This window comes from Delphinus delphis, chromosome 14, assembly GCF_949987515.2.
Source record: "Delphinus delphis chromosome 14, mDelDel1.2, whole genome shotgun sequence".
NCBI classification, from domain to species: domain Eukaryota; kingdom Metazoa; phylum Chordata; class Mammalia; order Artiodactyla; family Delphinidae; genus Delphinus; species Delphinus delphis.
The window spans coordinates 32,922,535-32,948,329 of NC_082696.1; the positions used below are offsets into that span (position 1 = coordinate 32,922,535).

At 34.8% G+C, this 25,795-nt stretch overlaps 1 protein-coding gene across 1 annotated transcript in view; it reads right to left on the minus strand.

Annotated features, from left to right (window-relative positions):
* The window catches only part of LAMA2 (laminin subunit alpha 2), a 603,358-nt gene that overhangs the window by 325,883 nt on the left and 251,680 nt on the right, over nucleotides 1-25,795 (minus strand). The window contains exons 5-9 of the mRNA XM_060029982.1: nucleotides 18,353-18,532; nucleotides 15,366-15,455; nucleotides 13,868-13,985; nucleotides 8,365-8,543; nucleotides 2,237-2,336 (exon numbers count right to left, since the gene is read on the minus strand). Of these exons, the coding sequence (XP_059885965.1) occupies nucleotides 2,237-2,336; nucleotides 8,365-8,543; nucleotides 13,868-13,985; nucleotides 15,366-15,455; nucleotides 18,353-18,532 (667 nt within the window). The remainder of the gene's footprint in view (nucleotides 1-2,236; nucleotides 2,337-8,364; nucleotides 8,544-13,867; nucleotides 13,986-15,365; nucleotides 15,456-18,352; nucleotides 18,533-25,795) is intronic.

Here is a 25,795-nt window from a genome sequence, read left to right on the forward strand (position 1 = left end):
AACTCAAGCCCATACTGAATAAAATAGATCTAATTATAATATTACAAATATTGATTATTGCTTTCAATTTAAAATTAGGAAAATTAATTATTGGCCTGGAACCAAATATCTCTACACAATTTTTGAAAAGGTGAAGACGCAATTGACAGATATTGTCAAGTAGGTTGAAGATCAGGGGAGCATGTAAGGATGGTCTTTTTCTCAGTTTGTGTAGTATGACCTCAAGAGATAAAGTCCAACTTTAATAAATCAAAAACTAGGAATTTAAGCTTTTTATTTAACATGCTAAAAATACCATAGAAGAAAAAAATTATAAAAAGATATGAATGGTAGGAAGAAGGTGATATGAATGAAATGTTTGTGTTCCAAGATGGACAGTCAATAGGCAATATTTAATGGTGATGAAAAATACTAAGAATATTATTCAGATATTGTTTGAAAGATAAGTTCTTCTAAAAGAACTTAAGAGGAGGAAAGGATCAGTGTGATTAAATTTGGAAATGAGACTAGGGGTGCATAAGTTGAAGAGGACACTTTGCTGTTTATTTTATTACCTTCCCTACTGTTAAAATTTTATGTGACCATGTGTTGTTTTTATAATAATTGAAAAATCACTATTTTGTACAACTGTAACTTATATAATATTGTACATCAACTATACCATAATTTGGAAAAAAGAATTTAGAGCACAGAGGAAAAAAATAATTGAAAAATATTTATATCCAGAGATATTCATTAAAGCATTGGTTAAAATATACAAAATTTAGAAACAATCTTAATATCTATTCAAAGTTGAGTACTGTATTCAGGAGCTAAAACCAGATTCCAGAGAAACAAACGGATATGGGGAAAAATTCACCATGTAAAGTTAACACACAAATGTTAATAAGAGTACTATGCTGAATTACCACTGCATTGAATACTCATTTTTCTACTTTTTTTTTGGTAGTCACTTTTTTCAACAACAAAATACCTACCATTTTAAACTCAGGGGATAAAATTAAATTACATTGCTCAAAATAATGTGATTCAGTTGCTACCATAAAAAGATAAGGGACCATAAAATGAAAAGTGACATCAATAATTCACCATTTGAGTTTTTAAATAATCATTTTTTAATCTTTTAAGATTTAAGACTTTAAGGCTTAAACAGATAATCAAATAGTTTTGTAAAGAAAGCAGGTAAGCTAAACTGTGCCAAAGAAATATTGCCAGTCTTTTAAATAGAAGGTCTTTCGGGGAGAAAGCCTATAGCATAGCCATGATTTATTTTAGTCTTTCCACAGAAGAGAAGAAACCAGTCTTAGAAATATAAAGAAACAGTTCCAGATATATTCTATGAATTTTCTACTTTGGCAAGCAACTTTCCTGGAAGTAGTTCCTAAACATTTTACATCAAAGAGTTAATTTGGCATTTGATTACTTAATGTTTGGAGTTCATCGTGAATTTCAATCCTCATAGAAGGTTTTGTCTTAAATTAATGTCAACCTCTTTCCCTTCATTAACTCATTCCTACTGCCTTTTACAGTCCTTTATGTAGACTTCTTGCTTTCTGTATTATTAACTACATCTCAGTCTGTGATCTCATCTATTCGCTCTTCCCATTGTAGCACACACATCCCTCAAAGAACACTGTCATTTCACCCTAGAAATCATACATGCTACAAAGCAATATAACAAATAGCAGGACGTCAAAAAATTACATACACCACAGATTTATAATAGACTAGAAGATATATATATAGATATGTAAATACGTATATATGTGTGTATATATATATATATATATATATACACGTATACTAATGCAAAACAAATGATTCAACTTTTCTTGCTTTTAAAGTATAATTAAACAAACATAATTATTGAGATGAATTAAAAACTGCTTCCTGTAGGGGACACTGATAGCTGTAAGAATAAATTTATACTGAGCCCACGTGCTCTGGGGCCCACATGCCGCAACTACTGAGCCTGGATGTTTCAACTACTGAAGTCCTCACACCTAGAGCCTGTGCTCCACAACAAGAGAAGCCACCACAATGAGAAGCCTGCGCACCGCAGCAAAGAACAGCCCCACTCACCGCAACTAGAGAAAAAAGTCTGTGCGTAGCAACAAAGACCCAACACAGCCAAAAAAAAAAAAAAAGAATAAATTTATTCCATCTTCTGAAAATAATCACACTTGGCTTTAGTTGTCCGTTCATCAGAACAACGGCCTTCTACTATAGCTCTCACCTCGCTGAGCACGTTTTTCATCCTTGACACAGACTTCACTTAAGGAACCAACTGGGTCACAATGGCATGGCTGGCATGGTCTTGGATAATTTGGAGATATCTAAGAAAAATATTAAAATTCTGTTTTAAAAACAGTAAATTTTTCAATTCAGCAAGCCTTTACAGAACATTTTAATAAATAATAATAAATTATATTTAGAAGATGATAATATAAGAAATTTTCTTTATTATATGTTTGCATTTTCTAAAATCCATTTCATCTAAGTGGATATACAGAAATAAAGAGGATAGCACAATAAACTACTAAATATTTGTTACCTAGATTCAACAATTATCAAGATTTTGCTATATGATTCATCACGTTTTATTCTTTGCTGAAGTTTTTAAAGAAAATCCCCAATAAAGAGTCTTTTAATCCCTACACATTTCAGTATGCATCTCTTTCTTTTATAATCACAGTATCATTATCATTACAAACAAAAAGAACAATGTTTGCTTACACAGAGAACATTAGAATATTAGAGAAATATACATTCCATAATAAAATCTTCCTTACTGTTTTATTACAACATAGTTCAAAATTAGTAATTTTTCCCCAAATTAATTTTTCAAAAACTTTTTACATTGATCATGATATAGCTAATTAAATAGAAATTTATATTTGGTGCTTGAAAAAGATGTTAAATATTTACGTTGAAAATTTGACTTTCCCCGGAGGCAGCATAATCTGGGGGGAAACAATGTAGGCTCTGTAATTAGGAAGGCTTGAGCTCATATCCCACTGTGTCCACTTACTGGCTATGTGGCCTCCTGCAATTTACTTACTTCCTGATAATAGGGGGATAATAGTAGAAACTTTAGTGATGTTATTAAATTAAAATTAAGAGGAATAACATATAAAGCATCTCATAAGATTCCTCACATACATTAAATACACAGTACAACTAGTAGTTTTTAATGTTAGAATATTTTAATTAAACACACCTAGACCGTGCTAATGTACCAAATATACAATATTTATTTTCAAGACGCAATAGGATAAGAACAAAAAAAATAAACAATTCTTTGCCTAGGAAATACTAAAATACTCTGAATATATATATAAAATTGTGTATATAAGTATATATATATGTTTCTCCAATAAAATACAGTTTAATATATGTATATATCTAGGTTTAATTGATAAATGAAAACCTGTTTGCTAATATAAGTCAAAGTTTCACAAGTAGAGAAATATTTACATGTCTGATAGAATTCAATCAACTATATCCACAGATCAGTTTCAAAATCATCATTTGTTTTGTTTAAGACCCATTCATTCACTTCCTATTATGAAGTAAGGACTGTGCAAAGCACAGATAAGGCCTGATTTCTGCCTTAAAGAAGCTTACAGGAATAGCAGACTTGAAAGATATTGATTAAATAGAATGTGCAAAGTGATAAAACAGACACACAAGCAGCGCGTTCTGGGGCAAAAGAAGAGAGAGTAATAACACAATGAAGTCAAGCAATGTTTCACAGAAAAAGTGACATTTAGACTGGAGCTTGAAGTATGAGTAGCAATTTGAGAGTGGAATTGGGAGGAGGGCTTTCTAACCAACAGAAAACCAAGACATGAAGAAAAACAAAACAAAACTCTCTGTGGGCATATAGCAATACATTTCTTTAGGATAGATTCTTAGCTCTTATAAATATGATTTATGATTCCAATGATGAGCTTGAGTAAACCAAAGCCTCTTAATTTGTTATCCTTCTTTGTGGTAATTGGGAAAATCTGCCTGAATCAGACTGCTGATCAGGAACAAGTCCTAACATAGAGATTTTATAAATTAATCTACTTTATACTTGATTTTTAATTTTATTAAAATAATCAGATTACTAATCAATCCGCAAAGTAAGCACTGCTATGTGTGTGTGTGTGTGTGTGTGTGTGTGTGTGTGTGTGTGTGTATTTTAACATTTAAATATATGTATTTAGGAGATAAATCTAAAATTAGTTTTTAAGGCAATAATTTTAAGAATATCATAGAGATACGTTATTTAGCTATAAAATTTGCAATGCACAAAACTTTTCTATCTATATCTTCATAAAAACACACTGAATTTCTACCCAAATATCAAGAACCTGAAAGATTTGAATTTTTAACACAATATAGCATACGTATTTTTATGTGTTAAAATATCAAAATCTAGGCTCAGATTCACTTAATAACTTGTAATAACTTGATGAAGCTTCCAGTTTTAATGATGGCACAGTGTCTTGTATAGGTCTAGCACATGGTCAAATGACAATTACGAATTCTGGACAAAATATAAAAATCAAACATTTGAGGACGTGGGAGAATAATCAAAAGCAGGCAGAAATTAGAAGGATTTGAGATTTGAAAGAAAAAAATACAGTAGATGAGATCCATGTTCATATAAGGGTAACAACAAAATTTGCATATCAATACCCCTCAATTCTTAACTGATCCTTTAATTGTACATTAAATCAGGGGACTCCAAGGAGCTCAGTGGATAGCAACAGCTGGAAAGCTAAATGATCTGAGTAAAATTTTCCAGTCTACGCACCATAAAGGGGAAAGAAACGAGAGTTTATCAACCAAGTCGGAAAGGTTAGATAAACACCTGAGCTTTTTATTAGTCTGTCCTAACAAGGTATAAAAGCAAGCCTCTTCAGTTTAATAGTGATTAGTCAGTAAGTTGATCACCTATTAAAACAAAATTCACAAATCTTCGGAAGAAGACAACAAAATCTTGTCTCTACACTGTATCATCCTCAAGGTCCTGTGTAAATCATAAATTACTAGACATGAGGAGAAAAATGAAGGTGTGGTCCTTATTCAAGACACAGCAAGTCAATAAAAACAGACCCTGAGGTGTCCCAAGTATTGAAATTAGCAGACGAGGACTTGTACAGGTCTGTATATATGCCCAAGAATATAAAGGAAATAATGTTCATAAGGAGTAAACACATGGATTATTTCAGCAGAGAAATGAAAATTACAAAAAACACAATAAGTCTAAAAAGCTGAAAATAAAATATCTCAATGAAAAAATTAACTGGATATGCTTAGCAGCAGGTAAGTGATCGCAGGGAGAAAGGTAGTATACCTAATTACAGATAAATAGAATTTATTCAATCTGAAGAACAAAACAAATTTTCATTACCACAGACTCAGTAACCTATAGGACACCGTCCAGCAACCTGACCTGTATGCAGTTGGAGTCACAAAAGGGGAAGAGATAGCACGGTTCAAAAAAGTCTTTTAAGAAATAATGGCTTAAAATTTCCAAAATGTGGTATAAAATCTCAATTTATAATTACATGAAGCTCAGTAGCCAAGAAGGTAAGCACAAAGAAATCCACATTTAGATACACATGGTCCAATTCTGAAATTGGAACATTTTTTCTGTAACTAAAACTGTAGGCTTTGTAAGGCACATAAGGTTTGTTTCTTCTCTTCCTCCTCCTTCTCTCCTCCACCTCTTCCACCTAGTTCTTGTTCATCTTGTTCTTCTTTTTCTTTTCCTTAATTGTTTTGTTGTTCTTTTCATTTTCTTTCCATCTCCTTTCCCTTCCTCTCCTTTTTCTACTCCCCTCCTTCTCCTCTGCCTCTTTCTTTTTTTTCTTTTAACAAACTTTTACAAATGTAAAAAAAAATTATTTGTTTGCAGTCCATATAGATATAGGCCATGGGCCAAATTTTATCTAGAGGTCATAGTTTGCCAATACATGTTTTGGCTGCTAAAAGGCAAATAAAAAGAGGATATCTTGAAATCAGTCAGGGAATTAAAGACACATTATATATAGAAGAAAAAAAATGCAAATGATGGCTGCCTTCTCATTAGAATAAGTGAAATCCAGAAAATACTGTATCTTTATTTTTTTAATAAATTTATTTATTTTATTTTTGTCTGTGTTGGGTCTGCATTGCTGCATGCAGGCTTTTCTCTAGTCCTGGTGAGCAGGCTTCTCATTGCAGTGGCTTCTCTTGTTGTGGAGCACGAGCTCTAGGCACGTGGGCTTCAGTAGTGTGGCACGCAGGCTCAGTAGTTGTGGCTCACGGGATTAGCAGCTCTGAGGCCTGTGGGATCTTCCTGGCCCAGGGCTCAAACCCATGTCCCCTGCATTGGCAGGCAGATTCTTAACCACTGTGCCACCAGGGAAGCCCAAGAAAATACCATATCTTTAAAGTACTGAAAGAAAAACAAACATCTCTCTCCATGTAATGAAAATACACTTCAGTAATAAGGGTAGTATAAAGATATTTTCTGATGAAATAAACCTGAGAGAAATTGTCACCATCAATTCTTGCCCTATTTTAAAAAAAAGCTAAAGGAAGTTCTTCAGGCAGAAGGAAATTATACAAAATTAACAAATTAACAAAAGACATGCAAGATCTCTACACTGAAAACACTGATATGAATAATTAAAGAAGACAGAAATAAGTGAAGAGATATACTATATTCATTGACTGGAAGACTCAATATTGTTAAAGTGTTAGTTCTCTCCATATTTGCATTTAGATTCTATACAACAATCCCAACTTATATTTCTGTCATTGAGAAGTTGATTCTAAAATTTGCATGGAAATGTAAAGAAACTACTATAGCCAAAGCAATCTTCAAAAGGAAGAATAAAGTTAGTGCACATATGTTTCTGAATTCTAGTTTTATTAAAGCTAAAGTTATCGGGCTTCCCTGGTGGCGCAGTGGTTGGGAGTCCGCCTGCCGATGCAGGGGACACGGGTTCGTGCCCCGGTCCGGGAGGGTCCTGCGTGCCGCGGAGCGGCTGGGCCCGTGAGCCATGGCCGCTGAGTCTGCGTGTCTGGAGCCTGTGCTCCGCAACGGGAGAGGCCACAACAGTGAGAGGCCCGCGTACCGCAAAAAAAAGAAAAAAAAAAAAAAGCTAAAGTCATCAAGATAGTGTGCCATTAGCACAAAGATGGACAAATAAATCCATGGAACAGAACTGGGGCTCCAGATGTCGACCCAAAAGATCAACTGATTTTCAAAAACTGCCTCAAAACAATTTAAAAGAGAAAAAGAAAGTATTTTTCCAAAAATGGTGCTGGAACAACAGATGAACCACATAGATCTCAATCATTATTTCATACCCTACACAAAGATTAACTTGAGAAGGGCCACAGCCCTAAAAGTTAAAATTATAACATTTCTAGAATAAAAAAGAACAATTTCTTGACTTGAAGAAATACTTCACAAGAGAAGATATAGGAATAGCCAATAAACACTTAAAATAAGAATTTAATCCATGGGATCTGCTGTAAATTCATAATAGAAGATCTGCTGTAGCACCAAGCATTGATGGGAATGACTTAGTGATTGCCTAGTACCCACTTGCCATACCTACTACACCCACATCTACTAGAATGGCTAATTCAAAAAGATAGTCAAGACCAAATAACAGAGATAATGTGGAAGAACTAGAATTTACATACACTTTTGGTGAACATGTAAAACAGTATTACTAACTTGACAAAATGTTGGCAGTATCTTATAAAGTCAAACATATATCTATCCTATGAAGCAAGTACTCTACTCCTAGATATTTACACAAGGTTAATAACACATGACCACAAAAAGACTCACATAAAACTGTTTTATAGGAGCTAACCAAAAACTGGAAATGACCCAAATGTCCACCAACAGGAGAATGGATTAAAAATTAAGATATGTTCACGCAAAGGACTACTCCTTAGCAATTTTTTTTAAAAGAAATAACTACTGATGTGTACAACATGAATAAATCTTAACATGTTAAATTGAGTGAAAGGAAGACCAACAATTTTATGTACTTTATGATTTCTTTTTTAGGAAATTCACTAAGAGGCAAAACTAATTTATGCTCTAAAAATCAGAACAGAGTTTGCCTGGGGGTGGTGATTGACTGGAATGAGGTACAATGGGACTTTCTGGAGAGATGGAAATATTTTATATCACATCCTGAAAGATTTATACAGTTTCTACTATGAAATATTTCTAGTCACCTTTGAGAATTCGAAGTCCAATTATTTAGAGAAGCTATCAAAATTATTTTTCCCTATAATACATCTCTGTCTGAAAAAGCCAAAATAACACTTAATGAAAGAAAAAGCATACTTTACCCCTTTGGGTCTGAAGAAACCATCAATGCATGTCTCACAATTTATGCCAGCAGTGTTTCCAGTACAATTAATGCACACACCCCCTCCAATGTACTTTCCATGTATATTTAAACTCAGATTTCTTCTGGCAACATTTTCATCATAATAGCATTCTTCAGCTTTCCCATGACAATTGCAGGCTACATTAGGGAAAAATAAATTTATAGACATTAATTTCAGATATACTTAAAAATAATATTTTGTTACATAAGAGATTTTTATACCATATGGAAAATTATATTACATTATATATGTATATATATATATATAATCAATACAAAGGTATCTAGAAAGTACTTGGATTTATCAGACATGTTAATAAATTTGCACGTTTTAATGGAACTTGAAATAGTTAAAACATAAATTAAGCTGAAGCATACGAAATTGCCAATATTTGACTGATTTTATCTTATAAAACTGATATGTCATATAATTCACCCTACAATTTCCTATTACGACAAACAAATTACTGAAGTATGGTACTGAATGATTAACATCCATGTAATCTGTAATGAATAATTATTATATGTGAACCTCTGTGTTAGATACTATGGGTAAAAAGGATGCTTAGTATATACACTTGACCCTTGAATAATGCAGGAGTTAAGGGTACCAATCCTCTGCACAATGGAAAATTAGAGTATAACTTTGCAGCCAGCCCTCCCTGTCCTTGGTTTCTCATCCCCCAATTCAACCAACCACGGATTGTGTAGTACTGTAGCACTGTTGTCTGAATTTAGTGAAAGAAATCCGCCTATAAGTGGACCCTTGCAGTTCAAATCCATGTTGTTCAAGAGTCAAATGTTATTCCTTTCTTTTACTACTAATCATAACTAGAACCTAGGGATTTTTTATATGCCACATTCTGTTCTAAATGTTTTATATTTATTACCACTGATTTTAATTCTCCAATAGTTTTGTGACTTACAGACTCTATTAACCTCTTTTCATATATTAGGAAATCTCAAGCAAAGAGAAGTGAAGTAACTAGTAAAAGTTCACCAAGTCAGTATTGTAAGCCAAACTCTGAAGTCGGGCTCCAGAGTCTGCAGGGCTAACCACTACCACAATCCCTTCAAGTTATCTGATAAGAAAAAGCTGTACGATAAGTGCCAAGGTATCAGGACAAGATGAGAGCTGGTTTGCCCAGTGGTGAGATCACGCTATTTTGTGCCAGTCTTGGATTTGGGTGTCCTCTTCACTCCTTAGTAGTCCTGTGAGGTAGGGAACTTCATTTCACTAAGGCTCAGTTTCCATATAAAACATGAAGTGGTCAGTAGTAATTACTAGGTAGGGATATTTAAAATGCACGTAAAATCATTAGCATAATGCGTTACAAATAAGTTCCCAAATGATTTTCCCTGTTCCACTTCCCCTCATCTTCATCCTCTATGTTTTCGTAACCCCCTTCTCTTCTCCTTTTCTTTTTCATATCACATTACAGGCGTTCAGAGGAATGATAAATTACTTCCCCAGGAAGAATTGGGTAAGGCTTTGAAAAATGGGTAGAATTTATTTTAGGATGGCAACTAGGCAAAAAATATACTATGCAATGTCTTTCCTCATATGTTGAGTTTCTTAGGTGTCCTTGCATTGATTTCCACATCTATACGTGTGTGCATATGTGTGCATGTGTATGCACATGCACGGGCCTGTGTGCGGCACACAGCTCTTTAATTCCACAAAAGGGGACATTTATATACTGTTCTGAACTATCTTTTTACTAACAGTAAATAGCATGGCTCCTTCTCTATTGGTATTATGTTTTCCCTAAGGCTACACTGGGTACTTCTTGATTAATTAGATGCCTAATAGTGGGCAGTTACATTGTTTCCAGATTTCTCCTTAATAACACTGAGTACCTAACAGGAGGGCAATGGAGGTCGGGGTTAGGAGTGGGGGTCTGGTGTTAGATGGCTCCCCATTTGCCAGCTGAGTGACTTTGAGGAGACAGTTCAAGTCTTAGCATCATTTTGGTACTTAACTCTTAGGTTGTGGTGAGAATGCAGATCATCTAGCAGAACGCCTGAGACAGTAAATACTCAGCCCTGTAAATGTCAGTAGCAGTGGTATTAGCAATTGGATACTAAAGACAAGGAGCATAAAACGTCCTGTACAGCTATCCAAGTCCATCTACAGATTAAATTCCTGCAAGTGCAATTTCTAGTCAAGGGGCATGGGAAATTTTAATTTTAATTAACTTGAAAAAATTCCCTCTGCAAATGCTATGTCAGATTACTCTCCCTCCGATAGATAGGATAAAACTGTTTCCCCACAGCCTCACCAAAACTGTGTATTACCAACATTTTCCAATCGGTGAGCATTCAAACATATGTTGAGTGAATGAATGAACACTTTGGTAAGTTTTAAAAAAAGTACTATTATTGTTTTAATGGATACTTCCTTAATTATAAATAAGTGTGATCATTTCTTTATATGGTTATATCATATTTTTTTCCTGAGCAATGTCTGTTTTGATCTTTGCTCATTTTTAACAGGTTGTTTTGAATATTTTCTTATTGCTATGGAAGATCTCTTTATATAGTAAGGATATTATCTCCTTTTCTTGTTTGTTGCAAATATCTTCTTCACCTTGTTGGCTTTTATTTAAGATATAGTACTCTTGCTATATTAGTGGAGAGTTTTCAAAATGTATTCTAGGGGACATGTAATCACAAATATAAATCACTGGGCATCATAAGCAGTTTTATATCTTTAGGACAATGCACAAGAATTCTCAAAAATCTTGTAAAACTATATTGCAAGAAATAGTCAAGATTTCTGCTACAAGTACAACTAGAGGGAAATACAGAGGAATACAAATTTATTCTCACATTATTTAGAACTAGTATTGCTGACTGTACTTATAACCATGAGCTAATGCAGGTAAAGACTGATGCCTGAGGAGCAGTCCTTTTCACACTCCATGTATGAGGGCCCTTTCCTACAGCCTTGGCTGCTGTTTAAAGGTCCTGGGCCTGCACAGCTTTCATCTATAGCCTTAGAGGACATGGATAATACCTACTCACAAAGAGCCATTTTTCACTCTGTCATCAGCAGTTTGTTATTTCACAGAATGTCCAAGACACATGATAGAAACTGTCTGTTAGTACAGGCTTAGCAATGGAATACATATCCTTTGCACTTTAGAGATATAAGCTGCCTCAAATAAGCTAGATTGATAAAAGTCGAAATTAAATTCAAATGAATTAGAAGGCAGTTATTCATTTTATAGAGGGATTTGTCACGTTGCAGGATTTTTCTAAATATTAAGAGGTGAATGGAACACAATTCAACTTGGAAAATAAAATTTTCATATAAGCTTTTACGAATGTGTACATTGCCAAAAGCACAATATTTATACAAGGTTTTATGGTTAAGACCCCTATCTTTAATTTGTGGATTTCAAAAAAAGAAATTATTTTCTCAGTTTGGAAATACAACCTCCCATCTCTTCCACAAAGAAAGATAAAACTGTTTTATAATAACACTATTTTATAAAAATGTATATAGCAGCAAGTGGAAATTTCCTTCTGTGTTGCTTTGTCCATCCCTGTTGCTAATAAGTCTGATCCATCCTTTCTGTTTCCTTGTTTAAACACATACACACAAGTGGAGAGCGGTAAAGGATTCTGCAGAGCCACTTAACGTTACATCATGATAACTTTGTGATAGAATGTTAGAGACAACAGGAAGAATCCCTACCCTCAAATGCTCAAAAGTTCCACGTGTGACTGTTGATATTCTACAAGCAGAAGAGAAATTAATTAAATTTAAGGAAGTTTGAGAAGAGATATTCATGGTGTCATTTAACTTAAATTCAGTCTTAGGAATGAATGTCTGCTCTTGTCGGGACAAGCTGTGGAGATCCTGAGGGATTGTCAGGAATGGGGTTGGGGGCAGATGATAAAAAACAAGGGCTGGGCATCTGCTACCCACCCCCTTACAACACTGGGTAGTGGTGGCCCATTCCCTCAGATACATCTCAGTATCAACGAGTGATTTCTAAACCAAAATATCTTCACAAGCACTCAGACACAACTCAAAAGGCAAAAGAGATATGTGCAGAAAATGAAGGGACTCAAGACATTGATAGGATAGGCAGAATCTTAAACTGAAAAGAAAATGTATTTTATGTTTGGGGAATATTTTATGATTAAAGTCTGCTACAATTCAATAATTTTAAGGACGTATCTTGTCTGACACATGATACATGATATTTGTATTCAATAAATACATAAGGTTGGTATTGGTTTAAAATGGCTACCAAGCCTGTTTTGGTGACCACATACACCTACTGAACTGAAAAAATGTGATTAGGATTGATTCACTAAAATATTAATATTTGAGTTCAATAGAATTGGGCTTTCTGGCTAGTTCGGATTTATAGTTCAGCAGAAGTCTTTGTTTTTAGGTCTCGTCTTGGCCTGAACAGATCTCTAGAAACAGAAGTTTCTCTAGCTTCCCTGTCACTGTGTTGGGACAGTTGGACATATTAGGCTACAAAGTCATCTGCTACCTTTCTTGGGTATTTCCCTTCAGGGAAAACTTCAAAAGTGATAATATTAAAGTATAAATGAGTATTTGTTGGCAAATGTTTGCATAGCCAGTTCTTTTATGGTTTTTCATTACCGGCTTTTTCTTGGTTGTCACTGTCCAATAATTACTATAGCGTAGTTTATGCTAATGATTGTCACTGATACCATTTCTAATAGTAGCATTTTATACCGTTATTAATGTGAAACCACACATTTAAAATATTAATGCCTATTATTAAAATAAATATTCTTTCTCCACAAATTTGACTTCTTGCCTTCTCTCTGTTACGTTTTACTCTCCTATTCTTCCCAGCTACTGCCCCCAAACACTACCCTTTAATAAGTATAACTAATGAATCAGAGTCCTTTCTTTCCCAGATAACAAACTGACTCTAACCTGTAGGGTCTGATCTCTTCCCTCTGGTTTTTCTCCATTTATTAGATGATGGGTACTCAAAAGCTATTTACTATTTACCTGAGCTATTTAGGGGAGGAACTACAAAGGGAACAGGCAGAAGGATCTGGAGCTATACTGGTTTCAGAACCATTTTATAAACATACGTGTTTAGAAGGTTAATCTCTATACCCTGTAGGTTTTATTGAATGTTTATTTACATTTGTATATATATATTATGCTGTAAGCTTCAGATTCACCCCTGATGACAGGAAGTGTATCCTATGCTTTTATCTATTTCTCATTATTCTCACACAGTGGTAAATCCGTGGGTGTTTTGTAAATATTTGTCAAATTAAAAAAAAAAAACTTGAAAACTCTAAAACAGGAGGGTAAAAGAGCTTACCAGCTACTGTCTTGGATAAATTATATGAACTGGAAATATGCGCTCACCTGAAATCAGCACATGTTTATATCACCTGTGTCCCAGGGAAGGAAGAATTACCCATGGTGCTGGCTTGTCAGAACATACCTTCACATTCAGTTTTGGTCAGAAAAGTGCCTGCTCTCCACGGTTTCTGATGAAATCCAGGACAGCACTGATCACAGCTATCACCACACGTGTTATGCTCACATTCACAGCGGGATTTCTAGTCAAAAAATGGGGAAAAAGCATACTTTCAGCATTCTTTGGAACCGTAAATGAGGGGCTTCCCCTGAAAGGCAGAATGAAGAGAAAAGGAAACATCAAGACTATGTACCAAAATCTAAAACTCCCGTCAGTCTGGGAAGGAAGAGGTGCCAGCCTTGGGAGTGGGTATATTTGATCAACACCAGCTTAGGGAGGGAGATCCAGGCTGGCTCTGGAATCACTGGGCTCAAACACAGAAGAGAGAAGAGGACCAGCTGGAAGTAGTCTAGAAGACTAGAATCCCTTCTCTGATTCCTGAGATCCACAGGTCTTCTGGGTGGGATGTATCCATTTTAAGGATTCCCAATTAACATTTGGTGTAGGAAGAGGGGAAAGAGTAGATTCCTAGGCATGGAGGGGCATGGATAGAATAGAAATCTAATACCCCAAGCCTGAATCTCCTGTCTGTGTGTGTTTTGAGTACAGTCTTATTTCATCACATGGAACTGGCCCTCCAAAGCTGCCACCTGATCTCTCAAAGCTTGGGAAATACTGCTCATCAATACCCCTGATAGACAGTGCCCACGCTCTGAAGAAAGCAGGACCACAACCTTGCCCAGAAAAATATGCCAGGGGTTTGAATCTTCCCAAGGAGGTAATACTATGATGCATTAGTCAGAAAACTAATACTATTTGAGAAATACCATTTGCATTACAGTTTTAGTAGGAAAAGAAATCTTTACACATGTAGCTACATTCACTGATCTTACTATTGAACACATTTCTTCCATACACTATAAAGTGGATGATTTTCTATTTCACCAGTTTATTTATGACTGAGAAAAACAGATGCTCATTCATCTTCTTTTTTAGGTTATGTTCATTTAGTCCATTGTCATTAATGAAAAATTCAACCCAAAACCATTCCAGCATTTTCTGACCTGGCGGTTTCAAGCTCTCTTGAATACTCTCTTCCTTCCTGCCCCTGTCCTACCTCAGCCTCCGGTTCCATGGTCATTTAGATTTACTTCCATGTACATTTTTCATTTGTTTGCATTAATTTTTTTGATGAAAATTCTTAAAAGAAAGGGTCAGGTTGATTGATGACAGGAGTTCTTTAAAGCTAAATCATACAGCTGGCTGTCATAGCTAGAAAGGTTTCAAAATATATAGACCAGTTTGGAGCCTTTTTGGAAGAAAACTAATTTGTTTTCTGATACTGTGATGGCTGCCTTCAAAGTCTATCATCCTACCTGCCAGCTCTATTTCACCCTGGCACGGCTTTCTGTTAAGTGGGGGCCTGACACCCATTCACAGCGTCCCTGTCAGCAAAGCTTCTCATGAAGCATTTTACAGTTCAGAGCTTCATTTTACCAAAGCATCCTATAAATATACATACATTTGTCACTGGATCAAGTGGACAAGCCCTGGCATGACCATAGCAGATGCACATCCCTCCAACCGAAATATCCTTGACCGAGTAGTAATACTGCAAAAAGCAATCCAGAGAGAAATCCTATTAAGACTACTGCAAGGTGAAAGCAACAAAAGGGAACATTCAGTTAAAAACTTGGCTTTCTGCTTGTATCCTTAGTTTGAAGCACTAGAGAACAACAGAAGGTTCACAAAAGTATCCAGTAACTCCTCGCATTGAAATCATAGCCCAGGGACAGAATGCCTCTAATTTATGTTAGGTGGGCATTTTAGAAATTTCTTTCTTACAGACAGTACAAAGGACTGCACAGTACAAATACTCCATGCTGGAGTATTTATTATTGAGAGCAAATTGTTATGGGGCGGGGGAGCAAGGGCACTAATTCTTCATAAAAGTTGAAAGAAAGAAAACCTTTTTTATTATCATTATAGGGACATCAGTGTTCGTGAATCATACGCAGACTGTTTTACTCGATGGATTTGAAAAGAATCAACAAATTTAGGGAAATAGTGCTCATAACAACACATTTCTTAACCATATCAAGAAGAAAATGAAAATTAATTATAAGATTGATTTAACATAATGTGAGAAGTAAACTAGATGTGCAGAATACTTTTTTTTCATTATTATGTTAAAATATCCATGCAATTACTTTCCTATCTGAGTTAACAGGACTGTTTCTAATTATTTTCATCTACTCAGTTATTCTTAAAAGATCATTTGTAATTACAGAACAGGACTATGTAAAAATTTTACTTAATTTGTATATAGCATTTTATAGTTGTGAGAGTACTTCGTATTACCTTATGGAATCCAAATAACCATCTTATGGTAGACAGTTCTATTATTCCAATTATTTACACTAAAAAAAACCCCCACACATTTAGTGAGAATAAGTAGGTGGACACAAAGTTCCCTGAATACAAATTCCCTTTTCCAATTTACTTCTTTTCTTTACTTCTTTTTAAAATTCTTTTTGTTTTTGCTATTTATGTATAGTATCTTTTATAATATTTTTGTTACTTTAGCTTACTTGATATACTTAGACCTCACACTATTGTAACTTGCAAGGGAGTTTAGGTGTAGTTTAGACATAAAAAAGTCTGCTTTTCACTAACTTCATCACCTTATAATACAGATACAAACAGGGATAGTTGCTCAGAAAGCTGAGACAGTAGTTTTGTAGGTGTTTTTAAAATTGGGAAATTTGCTTTAAATATAAATGTGCAATGCTTCATTTCTGTGTCATGAAGAGGAGCTAAAATTCAATATCCTATTTTTATATATTTAAATTTATATGTAGTGTTTACAGAACTTGAGTACTTTCAAAAAACATATTTATATGTTGAATTTTACTGCACTATTTTAAAGGCTCATGTACAATGAAGTTATAAATAAGAGATGTGCACCCTAACCCCTCTCTGCTTTCTGCAAAAGATGATAAAAGGAACACATTTATTTCCATTGATTTTTTTCTTTGATAGATATACTGTCAGGAAAGATTAAATTTCACTTCAAAATTATTCAGTCTTCCTTGGTGTGTATTTTTAAGTCATGCCAAAATTATAATTAAACATCTTTTTTTTTAACAAGTGAAGAATCTAAACATTGGTGAAAAATAATGATTACTGGTGCATAAAACAATTTACAATATACTGAAATATAAGACAAGGTAAAATTATTTCAGGTTCGGAAATAAGGGCACTAAAACATCCAACACGTGTTGCATGGGGACAATAAAACTTTAAAAGTTATTTTGCAATGATGGAGAGGTTAGGTGTGAGTAAGTTAAGTAATGAGAAGAGAAAATATGCGAGGGGTACTCAGGAATTGTGAAAAGTACCACCCTTCAGTATTCAGCCAGCCGGTTCAGCAATTTGGTAATTTGTGGCAACCGTCTAACCTTACTAGGGTCATTCTAGAACGATGCTTTTTCTCACAATCTCAGTTTCTCCCTACAATCCTCTTTTCTCCTCCGCTGTTAGCATATATTTGTTCTATGGATTTACTGCTGAATTGACTCTCTTGATAATAGTGTCTTGGCTGTGTAGCAGCATATAAAGGAGATGAGTAAACCAGTGAATACGGTGAGGCGTGGACAGGAGAAAGAACAGTTATCACTCATAGCAACTTGGGTTGATCGTCTATGTCATAATCTCTCAAATTCCTGTTTAACACTGGAAAACAACACTTGGTAGCTCCTACTTTCAATGATCTGTTGAAAGGATGCTATAACCATTTTTTCCTGATATTCAATTCCTAAAGGAAAATAAAATAGTATATATAATCACTTTTTTCCTATAGCAGCGCTCTTTTGAACTAGCAGTGCCTTGTGATTCATTAATGAAGCATAAAACTAAATTATTTAATTAGACAAAATGGTCCACAGAACGGTGACATCCATATCACCTGGGAATTTATTAGAATTGCAGTTTCTCAGTTCTGCCCTAGACCTACTGAATCCGAATCTGCATTTCCACATCACCAGCTGATCTATGCACACTAAAGGTTATCAAGATGTCATGTGATGTGTGTGTGTGTACTGAGTCATGATATAAAATGTATTTCTTAGTGTGCGTTGCAACCAAAAATGTTTCAAAGCCCATTCTCTTCCCGTAGTAACCACCCCCCCCAAAGCCAATTATAATAGTAGTATGGATTACCCAAAGTGTCGAAAAACTAACTTAGGCCTCAAAATTAAGATAATGATCTAGGCATTAAGATCTCCATTGTACCAAAGAGGAAATTAAAGTTTAGAAACGTTAAAAAGTTTGATAAATGTTACACATCTAATAAGTGGCAGAGCTTAGATTTAAACAAAGGAAGGTCTGTGGAATTTCAAAGTCTTTCACGCCTTCACTGAAAGATATCTTTTAAAACTATTTAACAGACAATTAAAACGATGGGTGCAATATCATTCACAAGTTCCAGTATGATTCATTGTAACTTACCCTTCGTGTGACAATGGGGTCAATTTCTCTTGGGTCTTTGTGAGCAAACATCATCAAATCGGCATTCAAGGTGCGGATCCTCTGAAATCTCAGGCGAATATAGCGGGCGGAGGTAAATTCCAGCAGTTCAGGAGACAGATCATCAGCACTTGGTCTCCCATTGATCAAAGAGATGTGAATCTACGCAAGGTGGGAAATCATTTGACAATTAAAGTTACCAAAAGTTAAATATCTGGTTTTAATTTTTCTTAGAAAAATAAAGTTAAGCTCCCTTTCTCCCAGTTAGTCAGGCAGATACAGGTTCATATTTACTTACTGGAATGCAGTGAAGTAATTGAGAAATTTTATGAATGCTTATACATGCATTTATAAATTACATATTTACATATAAGCAAATAAATTGCATGTATATGTAATTTACATATGTAAATTACATATACATGCAATTTATTTGCTTATATTTCAGGTGTGTTGTATATACTGCAATTACCCATATTTCTCTGTTCCAAGGCAGTGCATCTACTTGACTTTCCTAGGATTTCTATAAATTTTTGTCAGTCATTCTTTTTCTGAGAATTATTGTGCCCTAACATTATTTAAGACTGTAGTATACAGTGGGAAACCAGAAAACTTGGTATAATAAAGTTACAAAATATCAGACAAAAGCAAGAAACCATCAGGAGCTTAATTTTTTTTATTCTGAACTTGAAAGTATCCAATTATATAGCCTTAAAATATGGAGAGCAAAAATGGACACATTACAAGAAAAACTACACAAATCTCCAAGCACAGTGAGAAATTTCAATAAGCTGGTTTTTGTTGTTGTTTGTTTTTTAGTAATTGATAGATCAAGAAGGCAAAAAATTTACCAAGGATATAACACATTCTATGAAAAATATACTCTATGAAAATATAGTAAAACCTGGACAGGATGGTAATTTTTTCAGGAAAATAATTTAGCACAATTGACACCAGAAGAAATCAAATCTAACCATGCCATTTTCCATGTAAAAAGTGGAGAAAAGGTCAAGGAATTACCCTCCAAAGCTAATTTGGAGGCACAGGGCCCACATATTCTAACAGGGATTTCATGAGAGCAGAGAATTCTAATGGGGAATAAACCATTTGATAAAATAAGAAGTACTTCTATCACAGATAAAGGAATTATTTTTCTAATGCCTAAAGAACTCCTATAAATCAACAGGAAAAAATACCAACAACACAAAAACAGACAGAAGATGTAAGAGGACTATTCAAAGAAAGGGAAATATAAATGGCTATTAAACTTTTGATAAGATAGTGAACCTCACTCATAACAGAACCGTTAATTAAAACCACTCTAAAAACCTTTTCCAGTTTTTCAGGTTGTCAGAATCCTAAAATATTGATAATACTCCCGGATGGCAAGACTAAAGAGGTACAGCAATCCTCACATACTTACAGGTGTGAGTGTAAAATGGCACAGGCCCTTATGAAGGTGAATTTAGCAATAACTGTCAAAATTACAAATGCACAGAATATTTTACTTAGAATTTCCACTTCTGGGGAATCACCCTACAGATATATATATATATCACTAATTAACATGAAATTAATGAAATGTACAACTATATTGAATTCCCACCACATTTTTTGGTAATAGCAGAAGACTGGAAACAATCTAATATCCATCAATGTGAGACTGGTTAAATAAATTATACATCTATACAGTGAATTATATGTACCTTACAAAAGAATAAGGAAACTCTCAATATAATGACAGGAAGAACTACTTTCACTTTTTTGTACTTTGTAAATGCATTATTACCTATGCAATAAATCAAATGAGATTAAAATTGTTAAAGAAACTGAAATTGAGTGGTAAGTTTTGGACTGCACACACACACACACACACGCACACACAAACACACCCCATGTGTACGCACACACAGGAGGCTAAAAAGCAAAGGAAACCATTAGATGAAAAGACAACCCTCAGAATGGGAGAAAATATTTGCAAATGAATCAACGGACAAAGGATGAATCTCCAAAATATACAAACAGCTTATGCAGCTCAATATTAAAAAATGGGTGGAAGACCTAAATAGACATTTCTCCAAAGAAGATATACAGATTGCCAACAAACACATGAAAGGATGCTCAACATCACTAATCATTAGAGAAATGCAAATCAAAACTACAGTGAGGTATCACCTCATACCAGTCGGAATGGCCATCATCAAAAATTCTACAAACAATAAATGCTGAAGAGGGTGTGGAGAAAAGGGAACCCTCTTGCACTGTTGGTGGGAATGTAAATTGATACAGCCATTATGGAGAACAGTGTGGATGTTCTTTAAAAAACTAAAAATAGAACTACCATGTGACCCAGCAATCCCGCTACTGGGCATATATCCTGAGAAAACCATAATTCAAAAAGAGTCATGTACTACAATGTTCATTGCAGCTCTATTTGCAGTAGCCAGGACATGGAGGCAACCTAAGTGTCCATCGACAGATAAATGGATAAAGAAGATGTGGCACATATATACAATGGATATTACTCAGCCATAAAAAGAAACGAAATTGAGTTATTTGTAGTGAGGTGGATGGACCTAGAGTCTGTCATACAGAGTGAAGTAAGTCAGAAAGAGAAAAACAAATACAGTATGGAACACACATATATGGAATCTGAAAAAAAAAAAAAGGTTCTGAAAATCCTAGGGGTAGGACAGGAATAAAGATGCAGACGTAAAGAATGGACTTGAGGACATGGGGAGGGAGAAGGGTAAGCTGGGTCGAAGTGAGAGAGTGGCATGGACATATATACACAACCAAATGCAAAACAGATAGCTAGTGGGAAGCAGCCACATAGCACAGGGAGATCAGCTTGCTGCTTTGTGACCACCTTGAGGGGTGGGATAGGAAGGGTGGGAGGGGATATGGGGATATATGTACATGTACAGCTGATTCATTTTGTTATAAAGCAGAAACTAACACACCATTGTAAAGCAATTATCTTCCAATAAAGATGTTAAAAATAAAATAAGAAAAAGAAGAAAGGAGTCCTGTGCTGGGCTGGGAGCTATTAAGGAACACAACAGTCTGTAAATGCACTGGGAACTGTGACTTGAGGTCACCCACTGGAATTTTCATCCACTTTTGCAAGACAATATATCATTTGTGTTAATTACACTTTTTGACGGCAGAGGCAATACGTGTCTCCATTCCTAACATTCTGCATTTAGATAATCCCTGAGAGAATTTTACAAACTGACTGCCAATAAACTACTGAGTCACTAGAGGAATAAATACAGCAAACTCTGAGATGAGAAACTAATTCTGATGCCACAAAGAATAGACTCAAAATGCTTCATGATAAAAATATGAAATGTCCCAGCTAATTGAACCTACCTTGGATACTTAGTAAAGAATAAATTCACTTAAATCAACTTTTGAGGATGATAAAATACAAGGTCTTCTAAAATAATAAATCTCCAAATATTGAATATCCTCCCCATCTGATGTAGAAAATTTTAAGAGTAAGACAGATCTTGTATATTCCACAGTTCTGGCATCTAACAGGTGAGCCAGAAATGTGTTTAAAGTCAAGTTGTCTCTATTACTTAAGAAGGTATCCATTAAACGGTAAAGGATGAATAAATAGATGTATGAAGCAATTAAAATGAATTCCCCTTACAGATTAATTTTGGCATCCAAAAATTCACCAGTGCCCTTGAATTCATGCTAAATTTCTGTCTTATCAAGCTCTTACTTGACTGCTCCTAAAAATGCTATTTGAAGGGAGAAAATCAGACCATGTCTAGAATTAAGTTTTCCAAAAATTATTAAGGTTTATTTGGCGTTAATGCTATGGTGAACTGTATTTGTGCTATACATGGAATCAGTAAGTGCCTCATTTAAACATACAGGAACTTTAAAAAATGGTGAACATGTTCTCATTTACGTTAATAAACCATATGATCGCTAAAGAAAGGCTTCAGCAAAAGAATACTTCTCTTCACAGCTTTTGTATTTTCATCAAGCGACTCCGCCAAGAGATCTTGTGAGCATAGTTAGTCCCAAGCTGTTTCTGAGACAGAAAACCAGACAGCTGTTTGGCCATGTTTTGTGCAGCTTATTTCCATCATTTTTTTTCCTTTTTAAAAAAACTCTCCTTCCAAATAAATCATAATATTGGATAAGATATTTCCACTGGAACCTCGCTGTGTAATTCCAACTCCACGGGATAGTTTAGCATACTTCCTGATTTCCTGTGGGGTAACAACTGGAGGGTGTCTATCTTCAAAAAGATGAAAAGTATCATTCCTCAAGACCACCACTGTCTTGCTGAGAGGCTGTGGGAAGTCTGTGGCAGTCTAGTGTCTTCTGAAATGACTTCCATTACAGACATGTTAGTGGATACATGTTCATGCTGTCAAAGGAATTTATTCCAACTGAAAATATCAGCCTGATTAACCACCGGTTTTTTAGATTTTAAAATTACACTCTTCTTTGAAATTAACTTTCACAGATAGATAAAGAGAAAAAAAAACTCATGAGAGATCATCTCTTTTTACGACTAAATCAATATTACACTCTACTCATCCAAATAAATTATTTTTATTAGTGTAAGGGTACTATATAAATCATGTTTCCCTTGCAGATGGATAAGATTTGAGGGCCTCTATGGTATTTTTACTTTGATAATTAGAATATAATTTAAAGACGTTTTATGCAGCAAATAATCGAAATTCTAGTATGTATAATGGCCCCTTATTATTATGTTTTTCTATTTATATTACTACCTCTGCTTTAGATTACTGGAAAAGCTATATTCCTAACAGCCTCCCCAATGATAGAAGTTTACTGAGTGGATGGATGGGAGAATGAAGGCTACTTAAGGATCATTAATAAGGATAGGAAACTTTGAAATGAGTAGTGGAAGTGGATGGAGTTGACAACTTGACGAACATTTTAAAATCCCCTTTATCAATCTCTAAGTGTGTCAATGAAATTGGTATAACAATTTGAAAGTAAGGTGACACCAGAGGATAGAACAATAATTTTCATATGTATAGGATGAGATCAGCTATCTATAGGTGTGGTCAAAGAACATGTATGTAAATGAGTGGTTGAGACTTGTGGAACCTCTTAAATCTAATCATGATTAATGTGATATTAATTCAGAGAGGGAGAATAAGATCACAACGATAACTTTAAAAAATGAACCTAATCACTTGTATTTTACCCAGCATGGGAAAAAAAAAGAAAGCATACGTTTGGAGAAAGGGGGTGATCTGTATGAAGCTTAGGAAAAGGTGACAGTGCACCAATTTGCCACTGTGTTTCTAGCACAGCACGAACAAAGGCTCTGACTCTGGCTCTGGGTGGTCAACAGGAGCCTCTAAATGATCAATTTTCAGTCTCCACCATACTTGATCTATTAACAGCATTTGAAACAACTTATTACTCCATTGATTTCCAGGATACCACACTGTCTTTGTTTGCCTCCAGTTACCCATTCCCAATCTCCCTCTCTACTTAATACCTTCTCTCCTCCCTAACTTTCTAATATTGGAGTACCATGGTGCCCAGTCCTTGGCCTTGTCTTCTGTTCTATCCACACTCACTTAGCAATCCCACCAAAGCTCACAGATTTAAGTACCATCTATACTGATGCCTCCCACACTTATATCTCCAGGCTTGATCTCTCCTAAGGTCCAAATACAGAATCCAACTGCCTTCTTGATCCATTTATGCGACTGTCTAATAGGTACCTCAAACTTATATCTCAAACTGAGTTCCCTTTCTTCACCCTCAGTGTTCCCAATCTCATTAAATAATTTTATCCTTTCTATTACCCAGGACGAACAACTTGGAGTCATGCTTGCCTGCTCTTGTTTTCCTTCTTCCTACATCCAACTTTTCTGCAAATCTTGTTGGCTTTACCTTCAAACGTGTTTTATGTCTCCCTACTGCTCCCATTAGCACAGATATACTTTATACCTTTCAGGTCTCAGCTAAGATGTCAATTCCTTCCTTCCATGAACACTTGCATGTCCTGTCTAGGAGCTCTTCCTATGAATTCTCTGAGCTCCACTGTGATCACTGCCTATTTACTTGCTTGTATCTGCTACTAGACTGTAAGCTCAATGAGAGTAGGAACTTTGTCTTATTTACAGTATAGTCTTAGTGATTAATATAGTGAGTAGCATCTAGTAGATTCAATAATTATTTGTTGAATGAGTAAATCATTAACAGTGCCCAAATATTATAGACTGTGATAGAATTTCCAATGAATTAACTCTTTCTTCAAACATTCACAATTTTTGAATTGTGTATGTCATTTAAATTTTGACTTTGTATATATTTCACCTATATTTTTAATTGCATTTATTGGATGTACATCAAGAATTTTAGCATAAATTTTATTTGACATAATTCAATAAATCTCACTAGAGGTGTAATAATTCAAGTACCTACAAAACATTACAGGCAGATTCCTGTAGCCCCAACATTTGGATAAATCATCCAAAAATTATTTAAGTCACTAATAGAGCCATTTTTGAATATAAAAATAATGCAATATACTTGTATATCCTTAGGTGCCTCAGTATTCCTACTTAACAGAACTGGAAAGATTTTCTTTTCATGCAGAGTGTAGTGTACTGAATTATCTTGGAAGGTCCTTAATAAACATCACACTATCATCAGAAGTTTATAAGCCCAACCAAAACAACTACTATACTTCCATGGTTGATGACTACTGTGCTGCTGGAAAAGTAATATTTTAACATATAAAATGTCAAAGACTGTGAATGACATTAACTTCCTTAACTAATCTATTCCAAGAATATAAGGAAATGTCAGCTTAATGAACTATTTAATAAATATGACTGTATCACTGACACCTGTACCCTGAGCTTAGTCTTAACAGGTCTTTCCGACTCCCATAATATATCTCCTTTCTGACACCTACTTGGCTCCAATTGCCCCTGACACTTAGATTGCTTTCCTCCTGTTCTTTAGAATTACAATTCTTGAATTTGTTATTCCTGGATGAAAACTTTTCCTTCCATGAAATATTTACAGAGATTCATCACTGCCAAAGTAATGGTCATTAATAAACTACAGTAGAATAAGAAAATCAGTTTTCTTCAATGAGTATCTGTCATCTTATGTTTTTATTTTTCTCCTCTCTTAGTGAAACTAGTTAAAATATTGTGCTCCAAAGGTTGTGTAGCTTCTCTCTTGGTCAAAGAAGAGAACCTCTCTCTCTCTCTCTCTCTCTCTCTCTCTGTCTCTAACTCTCTGTATCAGAGTTATTCAGAGTTATTTAATTTTTTGTATGAATACCAGATTTCATGTGGCAGTGCTTTTTAAATCCTATGGAATTAACATACAGAAAGGCTAAGTGGTTTGGAAAGATTAAAAATAGAAGTAAAGTCTTAGCTGTTTTAG